The 26,430-nt window shown below is 36.3% G+C and overlaps 1 protein-coding gene across 2 annotated transcripts in view; it reads right to left on the bottom strand.

Annotated features, from left to right (window-relative positions):
• The window catches only part of WDR64 (WD repeat domain 64), a 54,964-nt gene that overhangs the window by 13,609 nt on the left and 14,925 nt on the right, over nucleotides 1-26,430 (bottom strand). For both annotated transcript variants that reach the window (XM_071739085.1, XM_071739086.1), the window contains exons 9-19: nucleotides 24,910-25,124; nucleotides 24,274-24,408; nucleotides 21,725-21,804; nucleotides 16,758-16,897; nucleotides 8,704-8,830; nucleotides 6,367-6,515; nucleotides 5,857-5,980; nucleotides 4,470-4,639; nucleotides 2,848-3,024; nucleotides 1,806-1,936; nucleotides 490-582 (exon numbers count right to left, since the gene is read on the bottom strand). In XM_071739085.1, coding sequence (XP_071595186.1) covers nucleotides 490-582; nucleotides 1,806-1,936; nucleotides 2,848-3,024; nucleotides 4,470-4,639; nucleotides 5,857-5,980; nucleotides 6,367-6,515; nucleotides 8,704-8,830; nucleotides 16,758-16,897; nucleotides 21,725-21,804; nucleotides 24,274-24,408; nucleotides 24,910-25,124 — 1,541 coding nt within the window. The remainder of the gene's footprint in view (nucleotides 1-489; nucleotides 583-1,805; nucleotides 1,937-2,847; nucleotides 3,025-4,469; nucleotides 4,640-5,856; nucleotides 5,981-6,366; nucleotides 6,516-8,703; nucleotides 8,831-16,757; nucleotides 16,898-21,724; nucleotides 21,805-24,273; nucleotides 24,409-24,909; nucleotides 25,125-26,430) is intronic.

Genomic DNA, 26,430 nt, shown 5'->3' with positions numbered 1-26,430 from the left:
TGCACAGTTCAATGAGCTTGGCTCTATTTGCTGAGAATATGCTAATGTTTGCTAATTGCTCATGTATGCATCATGTTTGTTAATATGGTGAGGACTGTATCAGGTTTAAAATAAAGAAAAAGCTTTCTGCCACAAAGAGTTATCTCACAGAGATAAGAACCAAGGCATCTACAGTACATCACAGGAAAACTAATACCTGACAAAAGCTGAGTTCACTTGAATCACTCAAAGGAATTGAGACTTATGAGGGGATTTAGAGGGCAAAAGGATAGTTTAGTGGAGTGGTGAAAAAAGAACATGTAATATGGATTGATAAGCATTACATAAGTTTAAGGATGGGAAAACCAATTAACTGGCTTAACTCAAATTGATTAAATACAAAGAAAATCTCAATTTAAATCAGTTATCTTAGACAAACATTACATCATTTCACTACAGCAAAATTCCAAATGGCTCTGTCCTGGGGTAAGATAAAATGTGCAAGGTTACCTGGAAGAGGAAGAACTATGTACAAGGAATAACATGGCATTGACTCCAGATGCTTGAAGAACAGAAGCCTGGCTGCCTTCTTTAATTCTAGATCTGAAAATAAATATATTTTGTGTTGGACAGGTTGTTTATTTTAAAGTTAGACTTTTTATCTTACAGTTTAAACATTTCATTTCCCAGAACACATGCCACCCAGAAGTTTTAGGCACCGTTTTTAGAATCTGTTAAACAGTAATGATGGATTAATGTGAGTGAAGACTTGGTACAGAATGTGCCTGTGCCAGGAAAAACACAAATCTGATGGAATGATAGACATTTCATTTAGCCAAGTATTTTCTTGAGAATTAGCAATTAGAAGGTAAAGTAATTTCTCTTAAGTAGCTAAATAATGTTAGAAAGTACCTCGTTTCTGGCATTCAATCCAGCCATGTAAGACTGGGTAAAATGTTTCTTTCAAAGCTTTTCTGTCTTCCATGCATCCACATGAATTGACTGCCTCATACATAAGGATGCAAAAGCAAAGGAAGAGCCAGAGCCAGAACTACAGTTCTGATTATTTCTCTTGGTACAGAAAAACTCAGCTAATTTTCTCACACACACGACAAGTTTACTCGTGAAGGGTGCCATGAAACTATTGGGTAGAATAGTTAAAAATTGACTTAAAAAGCATGTATTCCATCACCAACTCAGAAAAAATGCTATCCCACTGCTCTCAGTCTAACCAGACATGTTGTTATTGTTCACTTTCTTGATGGAGCAGCTTCATCAGCATAAGAATATCTGGAAGCATTCTATGCTAACTGTGTGTCCCTTTCTGTGAAAGACTTTTACTCCCAAAACTCCAAAATCACTTCAGATTTCTCCTTGTTGCATGTGACCTCTGGTCTTCTAGCTATAGTCAATGAAGCTGATACTGATAGTGTGGAATATCTGCCATTATCATCTGATGTAGCATTGTTCCCAGATGTCCTCCTAGACTGCCAAAATTAGGATGTTTTTATAGTTCAGTAGCAACCTCTGTTCACTGACAGAGTGACTTAGTAAGAGTTTCCTTCAGTGGCAGTGCTGAGTTATGTTAAAACACGATTCTTAATTATATCACCCATCCCTCTAATCACTCTTTCTTGATCACTTCTCCAACCTGCAGTGTCAGGACTAGCTAGCAAAGTAGTCTGAAGTGGCAGAGAGGGGGGCCCACATAAATTGCTACTTTAACTTCTGCTTGTCTGTCACTCTTGACAGTTGCATATCTTAGAATTTGAAAAGTTAGTATGAAGTGCTGGAGATAAAAATGCCTCTACGAAAGCAATACTTACAGGCATCTCACAGAGGCAGATCCAAAATTCCACAAAATTATTGCACCACTTGCACTTCCTGTAGCTATCAAACTCCATCCTTGTACTTTTAAAACATCAAAACACTTAATTTCCACAGAAGGTTCAAAATTCTACAAAAAATATTAAAAGAAATTCAGTAGGAGCAATGAGGGCACTGGACAGTGAAATGTTCTAACTATTAAATTAACAAGGTGCCTGAATTGACAGTTTGTTTGGCTTAATTCACAGCTTCATATTCCATCCTGTTCTAACACTGTTATTTGAGCCACACAGAGGCACCAGAAGAAGCAAGGAGTGATAGCACTGTGAAACATCTTGCTGCAGAAGACAGAGGTCTCCAATTAGCAACCTGTCCTGCTATCTACAGCACAGCTGCAAATAGAGCATGTAAACAGTAAAAACTGAAGATGAATCACAAGTAGGTGTCTGTGGAGATAGGCTCATGAGGTTAAAGTAATAACTCACTGAGCAGAAATATAATGACCTTTCCAGAAGTGTAATCCAGATCCGTTACAGAGTTAGTGGAAATACATAAAACAAAACTTAAGCCTCGTGGACACTCAAGTTAAATTGGTCAAGAATTGAAACATAAATTTGACATTTTAAAAAAGCAGTAATAAGAGAAAATGCAGTGACTTAATACCTAGCTTGATCTTTATGTGTCATTATTACTAAAGGTCAGTCTAACTATAGTAATGAATGGCATTTCATTTCTACAAGACTTTATACAATAACCTCTAGTTATTATTTTATACAGGAGTGTGAAGTGTATGTTCAGAGCAGTACCTTCAGAGCAGTGCTTAATCATAGTGACAACCATGCAATGGATTATTAGGCAGACCCAGCCCTTAGAAAAGATCACATTCTTCCATGATTTATTTTAGACCTTCAGTGTACTGGAAATTAGAGAATACTTATTTGGTTCTTATGCTGTTGTTAAATATGGAATCCTTGAGGGAACAGTAAACATTTTACTTTCTAATTTTCTGTAAAAGATGTGGAACTTTGAAGTGTTTCTCACCTCTGTATCATTCCTCAGAGGACTGGTGTCAGACCGCAGCTGAACATCTGGAAACAAACCGGCTGTTTGTGATGTGTCAGGCTCCAGTGACAGCAGCACAACTGGATTCCCTTGTGGAAATGACACTGCTTCAGGAAGCATCCATGTGACATATAGATGTGCTTGATCTGAGTTACCCTATAAAAATAACTATCTTAATGAAAGAGGAAGTAAATTATTTCTCTACTTATAAGAAAATTACCAGCAAACGTGTCTCAAAAGCTTTTTTTCTCTGACAAAATACAAAACCTATTACAGCTATCACCCAGCATATGCATACACTGCAAACTGAAGTACCAGCCAGATGTTACAGCTGAATTTAAATTACCTGCTGTTGTATTAGAAGCTGTCCAATTATGGAGTCCAGAGCTTTTGATTTTATTCAGTTTAACTACCCCTTTAAAGTAAATTGCCTCTTCAATTACAGCTGCTTATTTCCAGTTCATATCCAGTTCATATCTACCATACCAGCAAAAGTGGTGGTTGTTCCAATTGTGTGATAAGAACAAGTTGTGGTCAGCCACATCCCAGAGTCATTGATCCCTCCTCATTGTGCCTAGAGGCACCTTGGTATTTTTTCTGACTCTAACAATTCACTTCAGTGTCGAGTTTCTGCTTTAACTTTGATATTTCTGTTCCCTTTTGGAAGTTTTATTGAAATCATCCCCTTAGGTTTTCTACTGTTTTCATAGATGTCTTCAACTTCAGAAACAAGCAGTGATTAAAATTTTAGTGTTTCTTATGATATGAAGTTTATCAAATAAGAAATACCTTTGGGGAAGAACAGAAAACTGAGAGATTCCTGCAAAGGATGAACAGGTTTTGGGGTGCCAGTCAAGTTTACTTTGCTAACTACTCTATCCAGAGACTCTATACAAGACAGTAATAACAACGACCTGGATTACTCATAATCACTGAAACATTTATATAAAAAAGGTATTTCCGCAACCATGTGAAACAGTATTAGTGCACTTGATTCATAAAGACTTAGAGGAGACTCATTTCCTCACCAGCCTGTCAAGGGGTACTTTCACGTTGTGTGGATGATTTAACTATTTCAGTAATAACACTGGGGTATGATGCAGTAATTTAAAAAAAAGTCTGACTTTCAAAAGCAAACACTGTATGAAACAGCTTTTTATCAGCAGGAGGCTCAAAAGGAATAAACTATTTACCAAAATGATAACTTTGTTTTGTTTTTTCTCTAAAAGTATCATCTGTCTAGTAGAACTTATTGCTTTTCACAAATTTTGTTCCCATGCACGTAGTGGATTTAAAGTTTTGGAAGGATTTTTCCTAAGTGCAACATTCCAGTCTGAGGAAGAAAATTCTACCAACACTTGGTAGAAGAAAAGAAAAAGCAAGGAAAGAAAGTATCAAATTGATGAAAATCAGCAATAGACTAATGAACATATTAATACTTTAAAAGGCAGAAAGCTAATTTGATGACATGCAGAGTGGATTGTGTCTTGACAGTTTCTAAAAGTTTATCTGCTGATTAATGGAAAGGCTCTATTTTATCTTGAAAATCATGATCTACATAATGAATTTTGGAGAAAAAAAAAGAAAACAAGAAGAAAAACCTGAATAATTTTCATCTTCCCACTCTTCTCCAAAACAAGAAGTGCATGTTGACTCCCACTAGCCTTCAGATAAGCCATCTTCAGCAGACAACACTCATCTTTGCTGTGCTGGGCCAGAGGCAGTGCTTTAACTTCCTGTGCACTTTCAAACTCCCAAATTTTCACTGTTCCTACGTTTGGATGAGAAAGATATACAAAAGGGTATGACCTTTCAGGAATAATCTGTGCTTCAAAGAAATTTGCACTGAATCAAACAGGGAAAGAAGATTTAAAAATAAAATCCAGCTGAAGGTTCAGAGCTAGGTGACTGATACTTCAAAACTGTTAAAGTGAATGTATAAGGAAAGCGCCCTTAGGGCCACAGAACTCACCAAAAAACATCCTCACTAGTAGCCTATTTTTCCATGTTTTTTCCCATGTCAGTTTTATAATTCAGCCTGGGATAAAAGAGCAAGCAAGCAGAGTGTGTGCTGTCAGGCAAATCATTTCAGGTTCTGAGCTAAAGATAAGGAGCAGAGAGACTTGATTGCTGGACTTGCCCCACAGAGCCAGTGGGGAGGAGGAGCTACAGTATTATCTCAAGTGAAACTGTTACTGTGTGTGACTTCTCTTTTGTAAAACTTCATAGCATTCATCTTCTGTTGTGCTCCCAAGACCCCTAAAGGGTGCAGTCTCTGCTTCCAAGTATAAACAAGAAACCTAAGCCAGGTATGCTGTGTGGAAAAGGCCATCTCCTCTTCCTGTGAGGCAGCTTTCATGTATTTCATATATTTTAGTACTTCAGTTGTGTACTCTTGAACGTTAGAATGTGAGAAGAATTATTCAGTCATTTTAAGAGATTACAAAATTATTAAGGTTTCCTGCAGAATTCATTGTAATACTTGTGTATTGGAGAGGTATTGCCACATTGCCTAAAACTGATGCACATTAACATGCATGAAAAAAATTCAGGGTACATGAAGTTATATTCTAGTGTTAGGTGCCTGCAGACACTGTGAAATGGAGCTTACATACAAAAACTGAGCAACTACTGTTGTCCATGTGCTGCAAGTTAGTTACAGTGGGGTATACAGATCTAAATCCTATGAGGAAACTATAGACCAAGAGTTTTGAATATAGTCTTCAATAGAGCAATTGGATAGCAAACTACCAGACCCCAAGCAGCCAAAAATCATCTTGATATGATTCACATATCAAATGAAACCCAACCAAGACAACACTCCTCCTGCTGCCTTTTTCCTCAGACCAACAGCTGTGCATTCCTCTCATCTTGAAAGAAAGTCAGTATTTATTCTTCTGTCAAGGCAAAGAGTTTCATCTTCTCAGGCACAATATAATTTTAAATAAAAGGTAAGAAAAATGGAGTATAATTTTTCAATTGTTGTACCATCATATGCCCCAGTAGCAAGATAAAAACCATTTATATCAATGGCTGCACAGGTCACTTCAGTATTCGGCCCATGTGCATCTTCTATCTGATAGATTTGATATCCTGTTTCTAGGTCCCAGACCTGAAAAAATAAGACCACAGTTATTTGTACTGCTTCCCCTAAAACTCATCACACAATGTGCTGTAGTGTGATTGAAGAAAGACAAATACAAATTTTCACATCTCTTAAATAGGTTCTCTGCTACAAGAGCACACTACCATGCTCTTTTATGGAAATAGTAGTATGATTTCCCTGAAAATGTCCCTCTTCCCAGAGAAGCCATTCTGGCAAAGTTAGGATCTATTTAAGAAGACCCTTCTTAAGTCAGACAGATTCTTGATAAATATAATGAACTTTTTAAGTGCAGGAGCATAGAAATCTAACTAGAAAGAATGCTTTGAAAAAAAAAAAAAAAAAAAGCAATAATAAAAGCTGAGACTTTTCTTTCAGTTTAAACTTCCACTCACCTTCAATATTGACTTAGAGCAGATAGTGAGAACTTGTTGAAAAGCCCGGTTGTAAACCAGAACACTAATGTTTTTCTCATGTGTCTGTGGCATTTGTCTTGTATCCTGTATCATGTGAGTTAGGGGATAAATATCAATGACATCTGAACCTGCAGAAGATGAGAGGAGTGAGAATTTAGGTATTTTATGGATGGTACCAGTTACTTTCACTGGCTATAAAAAGACTTGTAAACCGTAGGGTTTATTTGAGTTCTTCTGAAGAGGGTAAGGAATATTGCCTGTTTCTTAAAAATATCTATTCTCTAAACCAGAAAACATTCATATATGCTCCCTAAAAAGCACCAGTTAAAGAATGGAAAATTATTTCCCTTCCTTGAATACCTACCTGCTCAATTTTGACAGTGTTGCTACCCCGACTCCAAAGCATTTGAAGCTGTAAATCTCCCAATGCCAGAGTGGGGTGTCACAGAATGGAATGAACCCAAATAAATAAATCTCTAATACTCAGATATATCACTAAAATGCATTCTGGTACCTTCCTTCTTTGAGATAAAGCAATTCTGTCTGCAGACAGTGATGATGCCATTCTAGTACTTTGCTTTAAAAGTCACTGCAGGTCTGAATGTTTTTTTTCCAAACACTTTCCAGGGCTCTTGGATCAGAAAGGTTGCAAAGGCAGAGAAGCAGGTGGGGAATAAAAGATAGGATGAGTTTTTTAGCATGCAGGCTCACAAGCCAGCCTACACCTTCAGCCTCCTATTTCAGTTCCAGTATTACTCCTGATCTGCCAGCATCAGACCAGCAATCAGCAATGAGCGTGCAGCAAAGGACAAAATTGCCTTCTACTTGGCATGAAGCCAGGCATAAGAGGCCAGCAGCTTGGAAAAAGGCACAGAAAGAAACCTGTGGCAATATTCAAATGAAGCATGAAGGTGAGATGTAATTTATGGATGTTAGTGAACTGCTAACTGAAAATCTCTGCAAAGTCAGGTACATAGTAATGAGAATTAATTCTCCCACATATGGCCTCAGTCTCTTGCCCTATTCAGGGGGGCAAGAAGACATAAAATTAGCCTTCTCATGGACACATTAACAGAGTCCAGAACCCAATTTTTACAGATATTTAGGCACTACTCCAATAATTTTTTGTAATGGCAAAGTTATCTCACTTTGTCAAGGATTTATTAATGTAGAATCCCTACATTGCCAAGCCTTGAAAATCTCACTGACTTAAATTTGAATTCCAGATCACATCTGTATGACTAAATGTGAATGACTAAAAAATATTTAAAACTAGACTGATTAATATTCTGGGCATTTTTTAAATGAGGCCTAGAATATAAAGAATCTTAAGATTTGCATTGCTTACCAAATGCCCAATTACATATAACAATTTGAGGGCTCTAGTCCATGTATATATTTGGTCTTCTAAAACAGTTTTATTGGTACAAAGATTCCATAGAAACTACCAGGTTTTCACATTCATCTTCTCAGATTTTACAAGGTTTGCAAACTTTTTGCCTTGTTCCTAATCCAATGACAGAAAAAGCTGTCTCCAAAGACAATTACCTTATTGGCTCGTATGTCTCAGGCCTCTGTAGCTCCAGAACAGGCTAAAAGTTGTTTTTTTTTCAGTGACTGTGTCTCTGGGGCAGACAAACCTTGCTCATTACCAGAGACTCTACCTTAAATAGAGAAATCTAACATCCTTAGTGACATCTGTAAAGCTCTGGTCCCTCAGAGTCTCCAGGTTCCTTGCTACAGACTCATGAAACATAACACAGAGACCTTGGGATGGGTTTCCACAATATTTCACTCCTGATCAATTGCACAGTTGGTCTTTTGATGCCACAGGCTGAGGCATGGTCTGCAGCTACTGAATTAAATAGGGAATTTGAATACACTTGTGAGAGCTCCACAGAGCCTACACTATTGCTTTGATCTCCAAATGGGAGGAAGGTGCTAAAGGAATAGCTAGGGGAAGATTAGCAGCTTAGTAGCTTTCAGGAAATGACAAGGCTACAGAACAATATCTGTAGTTTAATTATTCTAAGGAAGGCTTATCTTGTCTTCAGAGAACCCTTTCTCATTTCCTCTGGTTCTTGCTGTTAATTCCCATGCTGTATATTTTCATGCATATTTCTATATTGAAATTAGCACCATGTGTTACAAGACCTACTTTAAAATGGTCTTAATGTGCAAATACCCTTACCTCTCAATCTTCTGTACATATTATATACCTTATTCCTGTACTCAGCTTCAGTTAAGTGTAATCATAAGTGAAATCACATTCTAGGAGGAGGGGGATGCTCCCACACATCCACTGCAGTAACCTACCAGTGATAAGTATGCCATGATCATTGTCAAATACCATGGCAATGGTCTCCAACTCTCCAGGAGTCCCTTGATTATCATAGAAGACCTGAAGTAGCGAAAGGGTCTGTATATCCCACACTCTAAAAATCTAGAGGGAGAAAGATGACAGAAAATCTAATATTGTATCATGACTGGATTTTCAACTTCTTTTTGCTTGTATGACAGTACTATTATAGCCTTCAATGAAAATCACATTGTTAAGCATGGTACATCTCAAAATAAGCAAGACAAATACCAAAGCTATCTCTATGCCCTTTTTAATAAGGATAAAAGACATGGAAAGGCTGGCTTTTGTAATCCTGACTTGACAAGTCCACAGCAGAGCCAGATCTCCTGAGAACTGGTTCTGCTCCCTCGTGACAAGAACTCCATTGTGTCCTGCTTTTCAGTCACTTACAGATAAATGCTGAGTGTTTAAAACTTGTCTTTGAACTGGAGCATCAAATGGTGTGCAACAGCACAAAGAAAAATTTCATAGTGTTCTGGATAAAGGAATTACTTAGATCTTTGACTGGCAGCAGATCTTGGGGCAAATAAGGATCAGGACATACTGCAGAAGGATCATTTTTATACGTATATAGTTCTTGTGCTCTCCATAAGCAAATGCTACTGATCACAGCTGTAGTACTACCCTGTAAGGAACACTAGATATATTGGATATATATGACCTTTGAGTTACAAAGAAAATATAGTACTTGCTTTAAACTCCAGAATTACTTATAAATAATGGTACGTTAGTAACATTTATTCATCCTATGTGATCAAAAGCTGTGTTGAGTTTACTGCTATCCTATGCAAACTGCTCTTGAACCTGCAAGAAATTGTTACTTCGTTTCTCAGATTCCATAGGTTTTAGCGTGGTATATTTCCCTGCAAGAGAATTTTACTATGCTCTCAAAAAGTAGAACAAAGAATGTAGAGCTCTTTCACAGATGTTTCATAAAAGTTTTAATGCCATAAGCTGCTTGCTAGGACCATTAACAAGTTATGCCCCAGGAAAGAACTTGCAGAAAGCCTTGTATCACAAGTGCTGAAAACTGCTATTTGGTGCTTAACCCGAATTCAGTACAGTCAGGCAGCTACTGACCCAGAAATGATAGTGACTGGTTGAAGAAAGATGGACTAAATTATCATTAAAGATATTTGATTTACAAAGTAATTCTTTTTAGCTCATGTTGCCTAACACCAACCCAGACAATCTGACGGGAAGAGCTCTGAGGAGAAAACAAGAGCATGACTTCTGTCAGCCTTATAAAGAAAACACAGTTACAATCAAATTCACTGCTGAAAACTCAGGAAATTCAATTCAATGATGTTACTCACCTTTTAATACAAAGAACTTTGAAAGCCTGAAAAAGCCCTGAAAAATAGTGTCTGCAAATTTGGGATTAGATAATTTTACTTCTGCAGAGTACCACCTTCATGTGCCTCACTCATCGCATCAAATTTTTTTTTTCTTTTTTCTTCCTTCTTTTTTCTTTTTTCTTTTTTCTTTTTCCTTTTTTCTTTTTTCTTTTTTCTTTTTTCTTTTTTTTTTTTTTTTCTCTTTTCTTCTTTCTTTTTTCTTTTTTCTTTTTCTTTTTTATGTAACTACTTCTCTTACTTCTATCCTTTCTTTCCCAGTCTGTGGGCAGGGAGGGGGGAATTACATATACCACCTTTCCACATGAGTAACTCCCACACAATACCAGTACACACACACTACCACATTACCATTACCAGTATGGCCACCAAGTTCTGTTACTGCTGTTCATCTGCATGAGCACACACGACTGCACACAAATTCAGGCACAAGGGGCAGCAGGGAAAGACATGCTGACTGGGAAATTAGGTGACTGGGGGGAGCTGCCTTAGGAACATTTTGTTAAAAGAAACTTTATGGTTCTGCTTATTTATTGAAGAACTTCCTACAACAGCCTGAAAAATGCCTGGAGCCCCTGAAGCCCACTGAAAATGTTTTTTTTTAATAGCAGAGTATTTTTGGACTATGTCTTCTGAAATCACAGAATACAGACTATGTTCAAGCAAACAAAAATTATGGAGGAGAGGGAGTGTGGAGAGAATGACCTTCAATTCTTTTTGGAAACAACTTCTTTGTCTCTTCCTACAGTTTCCACTTCACAGGACAAGCTGAGTTATACTTAGCTACATTCTCTCTACAATAGTGGCTCACATTAAATGTGTATATTTGCATAAATAAATATTTTTCTCTCAAGCACCACTTTCTTTCGATTCCTGAAACTAAAAACACTGAAAAAAAAGGCTTACCTATCTTTTCCATCTGATTTAAAGCCTATGTTTTATCAGCATGCAAAAGCAGCAACACCCCTCTCTCCCATTTGGCTTAATACATACACAGAAGTAGACAAAGAGCAGACAAAGAGCAAAAGATTAATTTTGCCAACTAAAATGGGAAGAGCAGAGGGACACAGAGTCAAGATGGGAGATAGGGCAAGACAGAACTGGTAAACAAATATTTTACATGCTCTCAGTTCAAGCTCAGGAACACTTATCTCCTGCTGGATTGTTATGAGGTTGCCACTGTGGAAACATGCGTTGACTTTGGAAGAAGTGAATCCTCTTCTGCCCCTTTCTGTCTATAATTTACTGAGATAGAAAAGCACTAAAGAAGCTCAGGATGTGCTGACACCCCCTCCTCCCTGAAAAAAGATAATCCCTTCACATTACTGTTGTTTAAGAATAAGAAAGTGACCTTAAAACACTGCTCTAAAAAAGATATCAAGAACTCTCAAAAGAAAACAGCATCTTTCTTTTAGTGCTTCTAAACTCTCATATTCTGCTGATACTTTTGGTAAGTCAAGAGAAATTTGTTTTGGTTTTGTTTTTTGTAAAAAGACAATGTTTCTCAATTTTACAGAATGGCAATGCAGCAAGTCTTTTAAACAACCTATGCAAAAACATTTGTGCAGGAAAAATCAAACTCCAACCACTCCAGAGGCATAACTCCAGAGTTGCACAAACCACAGCATTCACTGTAGGTGTAGGCAGAAAGGGTGAACAACAATTAAAGATGATTTTCTGTTGGGGTGGTTAGTTTATCTGCCCCTATTTGCTACACTATTCAGTTGTTTCAGAGGGTCATTGGAGGCATCATGGTCTAAGTTAAAAAATTTACAGAAGACATCTAAACCCTGAAATAAAAAAATCATGAGGCATGACACAGAGGTCAAACTGCAGTCCTGCTTCCCGTGTTATTTAATAGAGTAAGTTGTCTGCAGAGAGTGCCATTGTGAGTCTTGTGATCCCTGAAGGTGATCCTGCAAAGTACTGAAACTCCCTGTAGTTATTAGAAGACTTAGGAACAAATTGATGTCAATGGGATTACTTGTGAGGCTAAGACAAGGAGGATTTAGCTCTAAGCACATTAATGCAATGTGGTGCAGCAGATGGTACTATAACCAGTGCCTTATTGAGGCTGTAATTTGGTGAAGTTCAAAATTATGAACATTTCAAATCACTTCCTCAGATAGTATCATTAACCTGGTAATATATAAGATCACTTTCTTTTTCCCATACAAGGTGGAATACTGACAAGAAATCAAACAGGATTATATGCAATACTGAGTCTAACTATATAGGGATGAGACTGCAGGAAATTTACCCTGTGCTATGCAGTGACTGAGACTGTGTACAGAATCTGGATGTCTGTCTGCACAGTGTGCTTGGTGTGCTGACAATAGACCTGACTCCTAATACAAGGATGAAATAACCATCAACACCTCTGGAAAAAAGTTTCATGCATATTTAGATGGTGTGGATCAGAAACAGGAAGCTAGAAGTATAGGACAGGTAATTGCCCATGAAAATCTAGATCAGAAGAGAGCAAAAAAGTCATGTCTCTCCTATCAATCTTCAGCCAATCTTAGAATAATGCTGTCACCTTAGACATAGTGTTTGAAGTACTATTCAGGTATACAACATTTCATTTACACTTTTAAGGTTTGTTTTTTCTTCATTCCTCCCAAATAAAATAAGCAACCAGAAAACTGCAGCTCTAGAAGTCTATTTTAAAACCAGCTTAAACCCTAGATCTCAGTTTTCTGGAAGAACTATCCAAATCAGCACAGATTGAATATAGATCTTTCTCTGTTTCCATCTGCAGCAAATACAGATCCACAGAAAGCCAGGGCTTGGAAGGGACCTTGAAAGATCATCTAGTCCAACCCCCCTGCCAGAGCAGGGCCAGCTACAGATTATTTAATACTTTAACCATCAAACACTTGCCCAGAAGCAGAACATATAATGGATCACTTCCTTCACTTATGCTGAGAATACAGGGCAAGTTATTCATGAAGAAAATTTGTGCATTCTCAGATATGCTGAGAAACAGAACAGTTTTGCCGAGATACAACTATAGCTAGGGGAGATAATTTTCTCCAACAGTCCAGATGTGTGCTGGTTGTAAGCATGCATCTTATACACCACCTAAAGCTAAGAACTACAGAAGGAAAATGTGTGAGCCAAAAAAGTACATTTAAAATTAGTCCTAGAATCACAGAATTTTTGAGGCTGGAAAGGACCTCTGGAGGTCCTATTGTTCAACTGCACTGTTCAAATGGGTCCACTTAGAGCCAGTTGCCCAGGACTGTGTCCAGATGGATTATGAACATATCCAAGGATGGAGACTCCACAACCACTCTGGGCAATCAATGCCAGTCCTCGCTCTCCCTCACAGTAAAAGAAGTGTTTCCTGATATTTCAGATGGAACCTCCTGTGTCCCAATTTTAATTGCCCCTGGTCCTGTGAGTGGGCACCACTGAAAAGAGCATGGCTGCAACTTCTTTACATTCTCCCTTCCAATATTTATACTTATTGATGATAAGTCTTACTTATATACTTATTGATGATAAGTCTTACTTATTGATTACGTCTTCTGTTCCATAAGCTATTTTTTAGATCTTTTTTTTTTCAGACTACCAAGAGAAACAAGGTATTTTGCATACTGTTAAATGGGACAGGGAGGAGCAAAAAACTGGTTGTTACATTGAAAGTCCAAAGAAGAATATTTGATGTTCTTGAAGGATTATGAAATAGAAAGGAAGAATAAAATCTGTATTATCTGGGAGGAGCAAATAAGCCAAAGAGAATAAAAGCACAGCAGAAAGGAAAGGATTAGCTTTTACTTTCAGAGAAGGAAACAAAAAAATTATCTGATTAAGATGTGGCCACATAATTTCTGTGATGAATGGCTGGAACAGATTTCCCAAATGCTTCTTTTCCAAATTATCTTGATTCAATTTAATATTTTTGAAATACAGTAAATTTCAGTAACAGCTGTGATTAGCAATGGTTTGACATAAATTAACATTGTGTTTCCAGCTCAGTTGCTTTCATTTTTCAGGAAGACAAAGCACTGTTTTATAAATATATCCTTAAAACAATGCCATATGTTTTCAAAATAGGTTAAATAAACATCCACATTAACCTACAAAGGCACTGATATAATCACCTGCTCAGCTCCAGACAGGCTAAAGACATTTATGACTTCCCACTGGGATATCACACAGACAGTTTTCCCTTATCAGATCTGGAGAGAGAGGTCTCGAGATTAATGTTAAGGTTGGAGTAAATTTGCAAAACTCAGAAAATACAAAAATTAATAGCATATTTTGCCTCCCTGTATCTTCCCTAAACCACTAAAAATCTGGCCTTTGTTTCTGTAAGAATAAAACTAATATATATATCACAGAGTTAATTTATTACAGGCAGTCTTCAGCAAGGAAGTGTTCATGTGCTTGCATCAAGTTGCATCAGATTTTAAAGAAATTCTGAATTGAATGAAGCTCTGCCATGCTCCAGAAAGAGAGGTGAGAGATCAACCTGTTTATTGCACTACTCTCCAGCCACGTGTAAATGTGTGCACCGCTCTTTCCATATTAAATGCAAATGAAATCGCTTTTTTAACAAAAAAAAACTAACATTCTCTTCACTAATTTGTGTTGTTTAAAAAATTATACTGTGTTATAAAGGCTGGGAATATGCTCTTTAACCTAACCCTACTGAACATCAAACAAAATTGATATTGTTTTTATTGACTGAAGTCTGTATGCTCAAATCTTGCTCACTGACTCATGTAAGTCAACCTAAACCACCACTGGAGGTGTTCTAGAAGAGTCAGTGGAACAACTGATGAAGCAAATTTTGGCTTACTGACAGCTTGCATTGACAACTCAAGTAGGCAAGACCTGACATTGCACCCTCCACTGTTCTCCTTGTGTGAAAGAGAATGTTTCTCACTGCTTCACAGCCTTTCAGCACAAAGACTGTGCAGTCTGCTCTCATTCCTGACATTTGCCTTCATTTTCTTGTTTCCACAGGGTGTTCTGAGTGTAAGATCATCTTTCAGTAATGTCCTTCTTCCTGCCACATCACCAGGTTTAATAACCACTGTTCTGCTGTCCCTATGACTGGGGTTTTTTCACCTCAGCACTTCCTGAATGCATTCATGTAATTCTGTAATGTGAAAAAATGAAGTAATAAACATTTCAGGCCGCAGGATGAGAATAAGAATGGGCAAACTAATTATAGAGAGGAAGCAGAAATGAAGGGCTGAGTGACATGAAGGACAGGAAAAAAAGTAAATACAGCAGAGATTTTCTTCTGTTTAGTCTGGAGTGTCAGAACAGTTTTCTATTATTTCTCTACCCCACAGATTGCTCTCATATTCCCATACACTTTCCAAACTAATTCATCTGCTGATCAGGAGAATTTAAAAAAATTCTACTAAGTTAAAATATATTTAAATATACTAAGTTAAAATAGTATTTGCAGAAAAATGTTGCAGTGTCAATAAAGCAACCAGGCAGATCAAGTACCAAGTACCTCTGTACAGGACATTCTTGCCTTGCCTGGCTTGAAATATCCAGCTCATGTTCTGGTTTATTGTCTGGCTACTGTATTCTGAAGCCAAGTCCAAAGACAACAGTTTTTAAAGACACAAATTCTACCAGCATTTTTCTTCAATAAAAAAAGGTGTTGCTCCAGTGCTTGAATAAGACATATTATTTTACTTTTTACTTCCTCAGACCTAACAGAAAAGGTGTAAAATCATTGTAACAGTGGGAAATACATGGCTTATTCCTCTTCTCTGAACTCCCAAAAGGTACATATCAGTGAAATAACATCCAGGAATCAAGACAATGGCCTGTTGCAGTAATTTTGGGAAAAAATATTCCCTGACACCTGGGTTAGTAGCTTCTGCAGAATAATTCCAATCAGAATTAAATACATTTTTATTCATAGTTAAATACATACACTTTCCCTTTCATGGCAGTGACCTACTCCATGGCTTTGACGTGCTGACACTTTAATAAAATGTCCATGTCTTATATAAATACCTGAGACATTGAATTTTGATGCAGTGTCAGAAAAGACAAGTTAATACTTTCAGACAAGTTTAACAATATTTTCTTTCTGGAAATATATTCAACAAAAATGAAGACAGGCACACTGTAAGGGTAGTTGGGATGAATATGGTTCCTGTTGCTCTGTGGCACAGAATGTAACACAGAGAACAGTTTGTGGGAAATCTCAACACAAGGCTGCAATGTGCTCTTATGGTTAGGAACAAACAGATCACATTGATATTTCAGATCTCCTAATAAATTCACTTAACTGAACAGCTAAAGAAAAAGACATGGTGGTGTACTGCAGCTGTAATTGCACCTATGCACACGGTTATCATTAAGGTCTTCACAACCTGGAGGATCAGGAATAAATTTATTTCCAAGAATATTATATTCTGAAACAAGTCCAGAAGCACAGAATTATGACAATCCCTGCCAGTGCCCTTCCCTCTTTCTAACTGTCACTACTATAGAAATACTAATTCATATGATTAAAGGACATACACAAATTGTTTAATTTTAATTAAAATAAAAGTACTGATAAGCAATGACATTAAGACTATATACCATCAGAAGTATTTACTCAAAAACAGATGCCTATTTATACCATAGCAATGATTTCCATAAAGTTAAAAACAGTGTCTTACCTTTGCAGTGGAAAGGCTGATAACATGTTGATCTTTCTCATTTGTTACAATTTCCACTACACTATGTTGGTGTCCTGATAGCTTCCCTATAGGCTTACTATTAATAACTGGATTCCACAAACGAAGAAGTTTGTCATGACCTGAAAGAAAAAAAATAAAGTAAAAAATCTGAATAGTCACAAATAAACTCTGTAATGGAGAGCTTAGTGTTGATAAGTCCCTGCTTTCACCATGTAGGCAACTCCCACATAAGGATATGAACTTTTCAATTTATGGCAAATTCAATTCCAGCTTACCCCTAAATTTGCATTAAAAACAAAACTGATTTGCCTTTCAGAGCCTTTTTATTTTGCTATATGAGTACCTTTGAAGATCTAATTTACAAAAATGTTCCAACAGTACTTGTTTCCACTTAGGAAGTGAAAGGATGATCAAATCTGTGGAAGAAGGTGGCTGTGCAGTAGGATGGGAAGCAGACTTGAAAGTCCAGGGCAGATAGGAAACAGTAATTGCTGATGAGTTATTTTGTGTCTTGAAGTAAATTACTTCAAATATTTAATATTTCAAAGATATTAACTTTGAACTCCTGGATTCAAGCTCCTGGGTTTTTATACTATATACATTCTGTGATTCTATGTTTCTATTGATAAAAAAAAAAAAATAGTAGCTGACCAACTCCACTATGTACTTGTTGGGCTTTTGAGGAACAGGTAGTTCCTTAGCCTTGCTAATTACTCTGATCTTTATATTCCTGGGGTGACAGAAATGGATGGATGGGAGGATAGAGACCTTCAGTTGTGGCACAGTTTATTTTAAGAATAAAATCACTAATACATGTTCTTTCCTTGAGATATTAACAGGAAAAAACAAGTGTCAATAGCAAAGAAAACTTTTCCATACCTTAAAAATGCTGTTTGCTTTTTATGTGAAGTAGTAGATTTATTTTTTTTTTCCATTTACTGATGCTGACATAAAGGTGAATTTGTTTATAGTAGATGTGTTCTCTCTCGTCTTTCTGCACTAATGCAAAATTGGCCCCAACTTTCACTTCTCCACTGGAACATTTATTTGCTCCATGCTCCAAATATGATTTCAGGATTCAAAATCTTGACACAGAAGGCATGGGTACTAGCACATTCAAGAAAAGCCTGAAGTTGATTAATTATCTGTCTATATATCAGACAGTGTATTTATAAGATTCTGTGAAAGCAATGAATTCAGTCAAAATGGGTTCAGTTTTTGGCTCTCTCCATTACAAGAAAATTAGTTATGAAAGTATATATTTAAAGTTGTTGTTTTTTTTTAAGTCAGATTCTATGACCACAGCTCTATTCTAGCTAGATGTTATGGATTCCAATGCATTCTTTGAAGAAGTCATTTGTCAATTTGTCTCCCTTGTTAACACAGTTTGATATTTTGTGTGGTATCATGAGTCTACTAAAGGGTCTGCATTTCAGTGGTCTTGAAACCCATTGAGAACAATAATATTTTGGATAAAAAAAAATGCTAGGCTTAGCTTGGTTTCCTCTGATAAACTGGAAAAGAAAAATATAACTCCTAGTTTCTGTCTATAGTGTTCCTTGCAAGCAGAAGGATCTCTAATAACAGGTCCTTTAAAACAACTACTTGTTCAAGCATGCCTTTTAAATAATCTTGGGTTATCACATCTGCAAAATATCTTCAGAATTGTTAGACATCTGGTAAACTATCACAAGTTCACACATACCATATTGACCAATGTCTTTCTTTTTCTGTGCTACCTTGCCTCCCTTTGTATATTCTTAAATTTATATGGCATTGTAGAAAAAAGTCTGCTTATGTTTGTCAGGCCTAGCTTTAGTGGAGTCCTGAGATATAACTTCTATAACCAGGATTCCTGGGAATTTCTGAAAATGTCAATACCAATGTGTAGTGCCAGTAAGGAAAAAAAAGAAAAAAGAAAATATATAAGATGTTATGTTATTTTCACTTGTGCCAAGAATACACAAAGGATACTGAGCAAGCACAGAGAACTTCCTTTCATCAGTCTTAAACTGCCAGTTGTACATTTAGAAATCAGTAATAGTTTTTCTTCTACTTTATTGCTTACAGAAGAACAATAGCTGGATTTGAAGAAATAATACTGTTAAGTTGATGCATCATATAATTTAAAACTGATCATCTCCAGATTTTATGAACATATATAATTTGATTTTTACTGTAGCTGTTCCCTGAGGTGATGATTAAGACATAGTTGGAATTTAAATGGATACAGAATAAGAGGAAAATCATATTACTCGACCATTTGACATAATAATGCAAAAGACTACACAGAAAAATTATTCTTAATTGCTATGGGCTCCATACTTTTAGCCACTATCAGGCTTTTATCATTTTATGGATTGAGTAAGTCCAGCTTTTGGCATGAAAAGTAAATGCTGCACCAGGTTTCCTTAAATTTTCTTATTCATTATTATAAATGCCAAATTTCCGGAATAAGAAATCAAGTTGTGTCACATACTGACAAGCTCATTATCATATTCAAATACAGCAAATAAACTATGGGTGCTAAATTAAGATTTAGAAAATAAAAGGTTAAAAATGGTATAAATTAAGGGTGTTAAAACATGATTTTTTCAGCAGTCACTTCCTATCGAATTGTACATTGTGGTATTTTACGTATCATTTGTGCTGTGCACACCTGGCTAAATAACAAGAGACTGGCAGTGAAGTGGTCAGCAGATTTATCTTCACTGAATACTTTAGAAGCTTGACTGCAATCAAAGGTTGGATTTTCTTTTTCTTTTAATTGCTGAATGTGGCATAAAGATAGTTTTTAAAAATGCTTGCACATGTCACCAAGAAATCTTTATCATATGATGCATGAATTATTTAACTGCTTTTGCTTTTTAGGGTCTGTTACATCTTTGCTAAATTGCAAGGCTTGCTAATCACCAGACTAGCCTATGTCCATTTGAAACAGTTTAATTCTCTCATTAAGTGGATTATCAAGATTTGGCTTTTAAGATACGAAGGCAAACAGAGTGCACTCTGGTCTGACTGACTGCGGTGCCATTGTGAGCAGTGTATTTTATTATTAGAGCACTGAACCTAAAGCTCAACTTTTAAGGACTTGAGTAAGTGGATATATCAAGCTCTGAAGGGTTATTCTTAATTCTGTGTCCAGCCCCTGGGTGATCTAAATTTCACAGTGAAATTGAAAGAGATGATGCCACTCTGTCATTGCCTTTGGCAAAGCATTCCCACTCTCTTCTGTGACTCCTAGTAATCCATCTCAGGATTTTGTGTTCCAGGGAAGCAGCAGGGATAAGCACTGGGGATGGGTGAGAAAGGCAGGAGGATGTCTATTAATATCAAGATGAAAGCCAGTGAGTGAATAAGCAAGGAATTATTCCAGTTCAAGTGTAATGTTATAATCCAGGAAAAGACTGGAAAATTGTTAGAAGTAAGTACAACTCTTACACATCTTCAAAATTATTATAGAGTCCTTGAACACAGTATTACTAAACTTTTGTCACGTTGCTCATGCTTTTTGTAGTTTTGTGCACTGAATGTCAACTGGGGCAAGTGGGTGTTTATTGCTGGTCACTGACTATGAGGGTATAGCAGGGTAGGCAGACTTTTGGTCTGGCTTGCCACAGCTCTTCTTATTTTCTTAGGACACTTACCTACATTTTTCTCTTCTGCTATTTCTATAAGAAAAATTTTCAGTGTGTAACAGAAATTTGTATTAGTTTCTGAGTAACAGATCTCCTGTTCAGATACTCTACCCTATTTTTCTTATTACGGTAAAATCGTTCTGTTCTACCTGTAGGGAATATTAACCCTACTCTATTTTATAGAGTCTCCCAACTTTATTTCATCAGTAAATGTCTCCAGACTACTTTTTGTAATGAGGTAAGAAATGTAAAAAAAATATTCTGCAAGACTGAGCATTTTCACAAGTAACTATACTATATCCCTATTCCTTACCCTTTAAATGTCATGGGGAGAAAATTGATAGAACTGTCTGATACTTATTTTGATATGTGTCACAGTTTTCCCTTTGGTATACTGATAACATTCAACAGGAATTGCCTTATTTCCCATGTCTGGGTCCATTTTTTGTTTGGTTTGGTTTTGGTTTTTCGTCCAAATTTATTTTACTGTCTTGCATATTACCAAGGTTGGACAGCAGAATCCTCACCATTTTTTTTTCTTTTTAAATATAGACACAAGAATTTCTATGTGATACGTTGTTTAAAACAATTTTTAACAAAGTTTTAAGCAAGACACTTGTACTGAAGAGTTGGAATTAGGAAGCATTGATGTCACTCCAGACACCACCCTGTCAGACAGAAGGCACAAACAAGACTGCTGCCACACTCCAGACACATTTATTCATCATGAAATATGACCAATGCAATAGAAAGGTTCATAAAATTATTGAATAACAGAGTAGGAATGGATGGAAGAATGCTGTTTCTGCAGTCTGCTTTGAGAGAAAGAGCAAACAGCAAAGCTCTGGGGAAACATGATCGGAGAGAAGAGCAATGGGAAGTATTAAGATAGGCCAATGGGATTGCTTAAGACAGGAAAGGATGGGAGCCCTGCTGATACTGCAAGGGGTAATGTGCATAACCTGAGCAAGACAGTCCCAGTCATGACTTGGAAAGGTGCCATGCTTGGAAAAGTATGTAGTTCAACATACTGTTTCTCCTTTTTAGTTATACAAAACCCATGATATTTGCATCAAACCCAGACTGAATCCTTGACAGGTTCTTGTCAAATATTGTATCTTTTCCAAGGGAGGCTCCCAGCAATTAAAAGCAATGCCTCTGTTTGATATAATGCAATAGAGAATCTGTTATTTAAATTTGTAAGATGCTAAAGCATCTTTATTTGATCTTAGTTAGCTGACAAAAAAAAATTCACAACAGAAGTCTCTTTGGAAAAAAAAAAAACCAACACAAAACCACAGTACTTACCCCCAGTGACAATGGTTTTTGCTTTTCCACAGTATGTGAAGGCATTAACCCCTTTAGGGACAGAAAATTCCCTTACAGGTCTACAATCAAGAATAAAACAGTTAAGCAGGTAAAAAACGTTAGGAAAATACAGTCTACAGTCATTCTACTTTTCTGCTGTATATAGAATAGCTGTTGGCATAATGTATAAATCTTTTGCTAAAAGCAAGTTTATAACAGTGTCTTAGATATTAGCATCAATAAAATAGGAAGAGGATACACTTTCCATTAAAGTAATAAATCTCTGATTTGAACACCTGAATCCTATCTCAATCATAATTGAAACAGAATCCTAAAATGGCAGCTGTTGCCAAAGTAATCTTCCACACTGGTCTTAGTGCCTAAAGCAGTTCAGCACTGAGGAAAAGTATAAAAAAAATGCCTTTGCTTCAGACATGAATATATTGCAACCTTTATTTTGCATAAAGGATGTGCAATCACTTTTTTGCTTCTTCTCTGTAATGTGCAATGCACAATCTCTACTTTGCACTTTGTATGGTATAGCACACAGGAAGAGACTGAGAGTTTCTAAAACTGAATTGAATTATTCTGTAGCATTCGCTGCAAAAGCAGAGGAATCCGAAGTATCCACATAGGCTGAGATTGCCTCAGTGCCCCTTATAAACTCATCTTTTGAACAACTTCCACTTGTCTCTCCATGTTTCATACATTGCTACTAATGAGTCAGCATTTTCTTGACTTTTGAAGTCAGCAATAGCATGGCTAGGACCCATCTCTTCTAAGAAACAATAATTGTCAGTGTAATTTGTCAATTACAGTGTAAAAGCTACACAGAATTAAACAAGCACACATTTAAATTTTGCTTTGAAATTCAGGCAAGTACATAATTTGGTTGGGTTTTTTTTGGCAGGGATGGTTTGGGGAGATTTTGGGGTTTTTTTCCACTGAAAAAAAATTGAAAATCATAACTAGTGATGACAGGAAATTTGACAAAAGTGTCTGGAAACTCTGGGGATTAATTAAAGAGCTTGTTCTTTCCAGGCAGGTGTACCTGAAAGACTGGTCACTCCCTCTCACTTTGAGGGAGCAAATCTTTCTTTCCATAGCACTGACAGAAGAGTCTTAATTCCCTTGATGATATAAAATAACAGAGAATTGATTTAAATGAGAGACTGTCTGATTTCCTCAGGATTTCTCATATTTTCCTGTGTTTCTTAAATGTAGTACTTCTATATAAATATTCATTGACTTTTTAAAGAAGAATCTTGATAGTCTTCTAATGTCAATGTGAATATGAAGTTCCAGCAGCATAAAGTCCTTCTCAAGTCATGGCCTTGCCATAGAAGTCCCCAGTGATCCCATCCACATTTCCCTTTTTTTAGATAGTTTACAAGAAAAGATTATAACTTCTCATCAGCCATTATCCACAGAGAAACTTAACAGTCACATAGGGACAAGATACATTACATCCATCTTCAAGAACAATAAAACTTATTTGCTTCAAGTAACTTGGGGAAATTTATTTTGCTAGCACCATGATGTATTTCAATATATTTCAAATGAGATATTTCAACCATAATTAATTCTGGAATGGACATTTCAAAGTTCTTTGATCCATAGCTATTTTTAGGGTTATTAATTGCATTTTAACGGCTGGGTAATTTTTCAGTTGTCTAAATATAATTTCATTTAGCTTGCATGAAGCTGCTTAGAGAAATGTATTTATCAGAACTGGAGAGAAATCTGTATTCAGTGTATAATAGAAAAAACCCTATCAACATATGTGCAGTCAATGTCCTGCATAACAGTGTATAGTGGTAGCATATATTCTTTTGACTAAAATTTTGGCTCTGCAGTATTTTGTTTTGATTTTTTTTTCTCCTTAAATTAATTCTACTTTTCCCAAACTGACAGGAAAATAAAATAGGATTTCTCAGCTTTTCTTCTGACACAGTATATGACGTTGGACAAGATATAATTATTTCATTTTTCACTTTCCTCATCCACAACAGATATATGATACTCTCAAAATCTAAAGTTCTTGAATTGATGCAAGAAATACTATGTGAATATTTATTTCCTGTGTTATACAAGAGATAAAACAGATTATAATAATTGTTGCTACTTGCCTTAAAAATCTATTAATCTCTGACTGTACCTCACAAATTGTATAGCTGCCCTAACTTTTAGAATGCCTTGAGATACTGGGAAAAAAACTTTATATATATGTTATTTATAGTTCATTTCTATATCAAATTGATATATGATATACATTTCTCACTAAAATTTGCCTGCTGAGGAGAAGTTGGAGCAGACAACACTGCCAAAGCAACTTATTCTTAAGAGTTGTTATGAACACATATGGACAACTTTCTCATATATCAAAAGGTATAAAGCAAAACTGTTCAGGTATTTAAGTATCTGTATTATTGTTTGCACTAACAATACTTATATAAAAGACATCTTAAATACAACAGAATTGCATCTTGACACCCATACAGAGTTATAAACCAAAAGGTCTATCTTTTCAGAAGAAATCAGACACTTACAAGTTGTCCTTTAGTCGCCGTATATCATCCAAAACAAATGAATGAATTCTGTCAGAGGAGCAGGATCCAAAACAGCCCAGGCCAGAAATATACTTAACTTTCACAACCCAGTCATCATGTAGCTTGCGTTTAGCACTAGGGTAATAAATTGAGATGTTATTAGGATATACAAACTACTGTGTTATGCCCAGAGGTGGATAGAGATTTTATCAGTGAGATTATACACAAACAACAATAGCATTTCATATCAGTGACAGATAAGAAACACTTTCCCAGTTCGAAAGCAAGCAGAGCTAAAATTAGGGTTGAATCATGCAGTTCTCTAGAAACTATTATGCTTCCAACTAGTTGGGTGCAGTAAATCTGTGCCTGTAACAAATTAGAAAACAGCAACTATGAATTGTTCCCTGGAATTTTACTCTGTAGCCCCTCTGCAAGATCTCTTACAAGATCTACTGAAAATTATGACATTTCCTTCACACATGAACAACCAAATTATGCTTAAGCAGTTTGAAAATTTTCCTTTGTTAGGTGGGGTTAATTTATATACAAAAGCTAATCCTCCACTTAGTCCAATGAAAACCCAAACTGGTAAAAAAATGCCATATTGATAATATTTTATCATAAATAACTCACATGTTTAATGTTTTGGGGTCCAGGACCTGAAACTGTGATTCTTTTTTGAATTTATGTTGCTGTGATGCAAAGTCATCACAGGTCAGAGTGAGCAGATGAACACACCCCTTATCATCTCCCATTAGGATATGATCCTTATCCGGGTGGTTGGACGCAGTCACCGTGCAAACACAGAGCAGACAATTTTGTATTGGTTTGACGACAGAGCAAGTATCCTGTGAAATGTGATTGATAGTTTGTTAGATATTGCACACAAGCCCTTATGTCACCTGACTGTATCATTCTCATCTACTTACATCAGCATTCTATTCTTGACTTGGTGTTTTAAAGCTTTCCCTGAAATAGCTCATTCCTGGCATTAGAAGAGCATCACCAAGTGAAGTTAAATGCAAGCTTCAAGGATTTCACTGAGGCTTTATTTCATATTTAGCCTTTTCCATTTTGGTTCAGGAATATTAATTACAAAATTAAGAGAGGATATCACCGTTCTAAGAGGGATGGTAAATTGCTAAGACAATGTATGGTTTGCTGTTCAAAAATAAGATGATGTCTACAAGCAAATGAGAAATAGTCAAATTCAAGAATCATTAACACCAGAAAATGCCACAGTAACAGACAAATAGAAATAATATCAAAGTCTCAGTTATTAATACAGCCTGGGAGTACCAGGTGTATTTGTAGGAGCAGAAGTTTGAATTTTCAGGAATTGATTAGTGGGAATGAATACAGCTGCAGCCACTGTGGTATTTTGCTAGACTGAGAAGTCCTGGGAATGGGATTTTGGGTCATCTGCCTAAACAGTTTTTTTGGCTGTACTGTCTGACTCCATCTGTTATTCTCTTAGAGTATCCTTTCCAAACTAAACTGTTCACATGCCATAGGAATTAACTGCTTCAATGCTGCCTGTGTAGCACAGGAACATTAGAGATATAACATAGATATAGAACTGTCTATATATTATTCCTGTGGTCTAGCATGAGAACTGCTCCTGTTTAGCCATAGAACAGTTTCAACTCTCACTGATGTAATGAATGGAGGAAACACGGAGAATAATGACTGGAGAATACATTTTTGAGCCTTTCTTTCCAGGAGTCTGCTTGGATTGACAGAAAGACTCCCAGTGATCTTTCTGAGCTTGGAAAAATGTCTTTTAATATTGAGAACAATTTAAAAATAAATAAAAAAATCCTAAAGCTTGACCGTATCCTAAACTTTGGATTGGTGAGAAAATCCACAGAAAAAGGAGGAAAAATCCAAAGTCTGGGTCAGAAATCCTTGGTAAAATTAAATTTTGTAATAAGGCATTCAGGAAAACTTTAACTGTTTAGACATGAATTGTTAACATCAAGATGCTTTTGCTCTTGCAAAGTCCTGACCAAAATGCAGGATATAAAGAAATGCTTTCTGTAAACCAGAAAGTTATTTCAAAGGAGTCTGTGTTAAAATCCTCAGGAAACCCATCCCTTCATTCTTAATACATTCCAAGATACAGATATGCACATGTTCACACATTGGCTATAC

This window comes from Heliangelus exortis, chromosome 3 (assembly GCF_036169615.1).
Source record: "Heliangelus exortis chromosome 3, bHelExo1.hap1, whole genome shotgun sequence".
Classification (NCBI taxonomy): Eukaryota; Metazoa; Chordata; class Aves; order Apodiformes; family Trochilidae; genus Heliangelus; species Heliangelus exortis.
The sequence above is the reverse complement of the archived record's forward strand: the minus strand, read 5'-3'. Positions and strand labels throughout refer to the sequence as shown.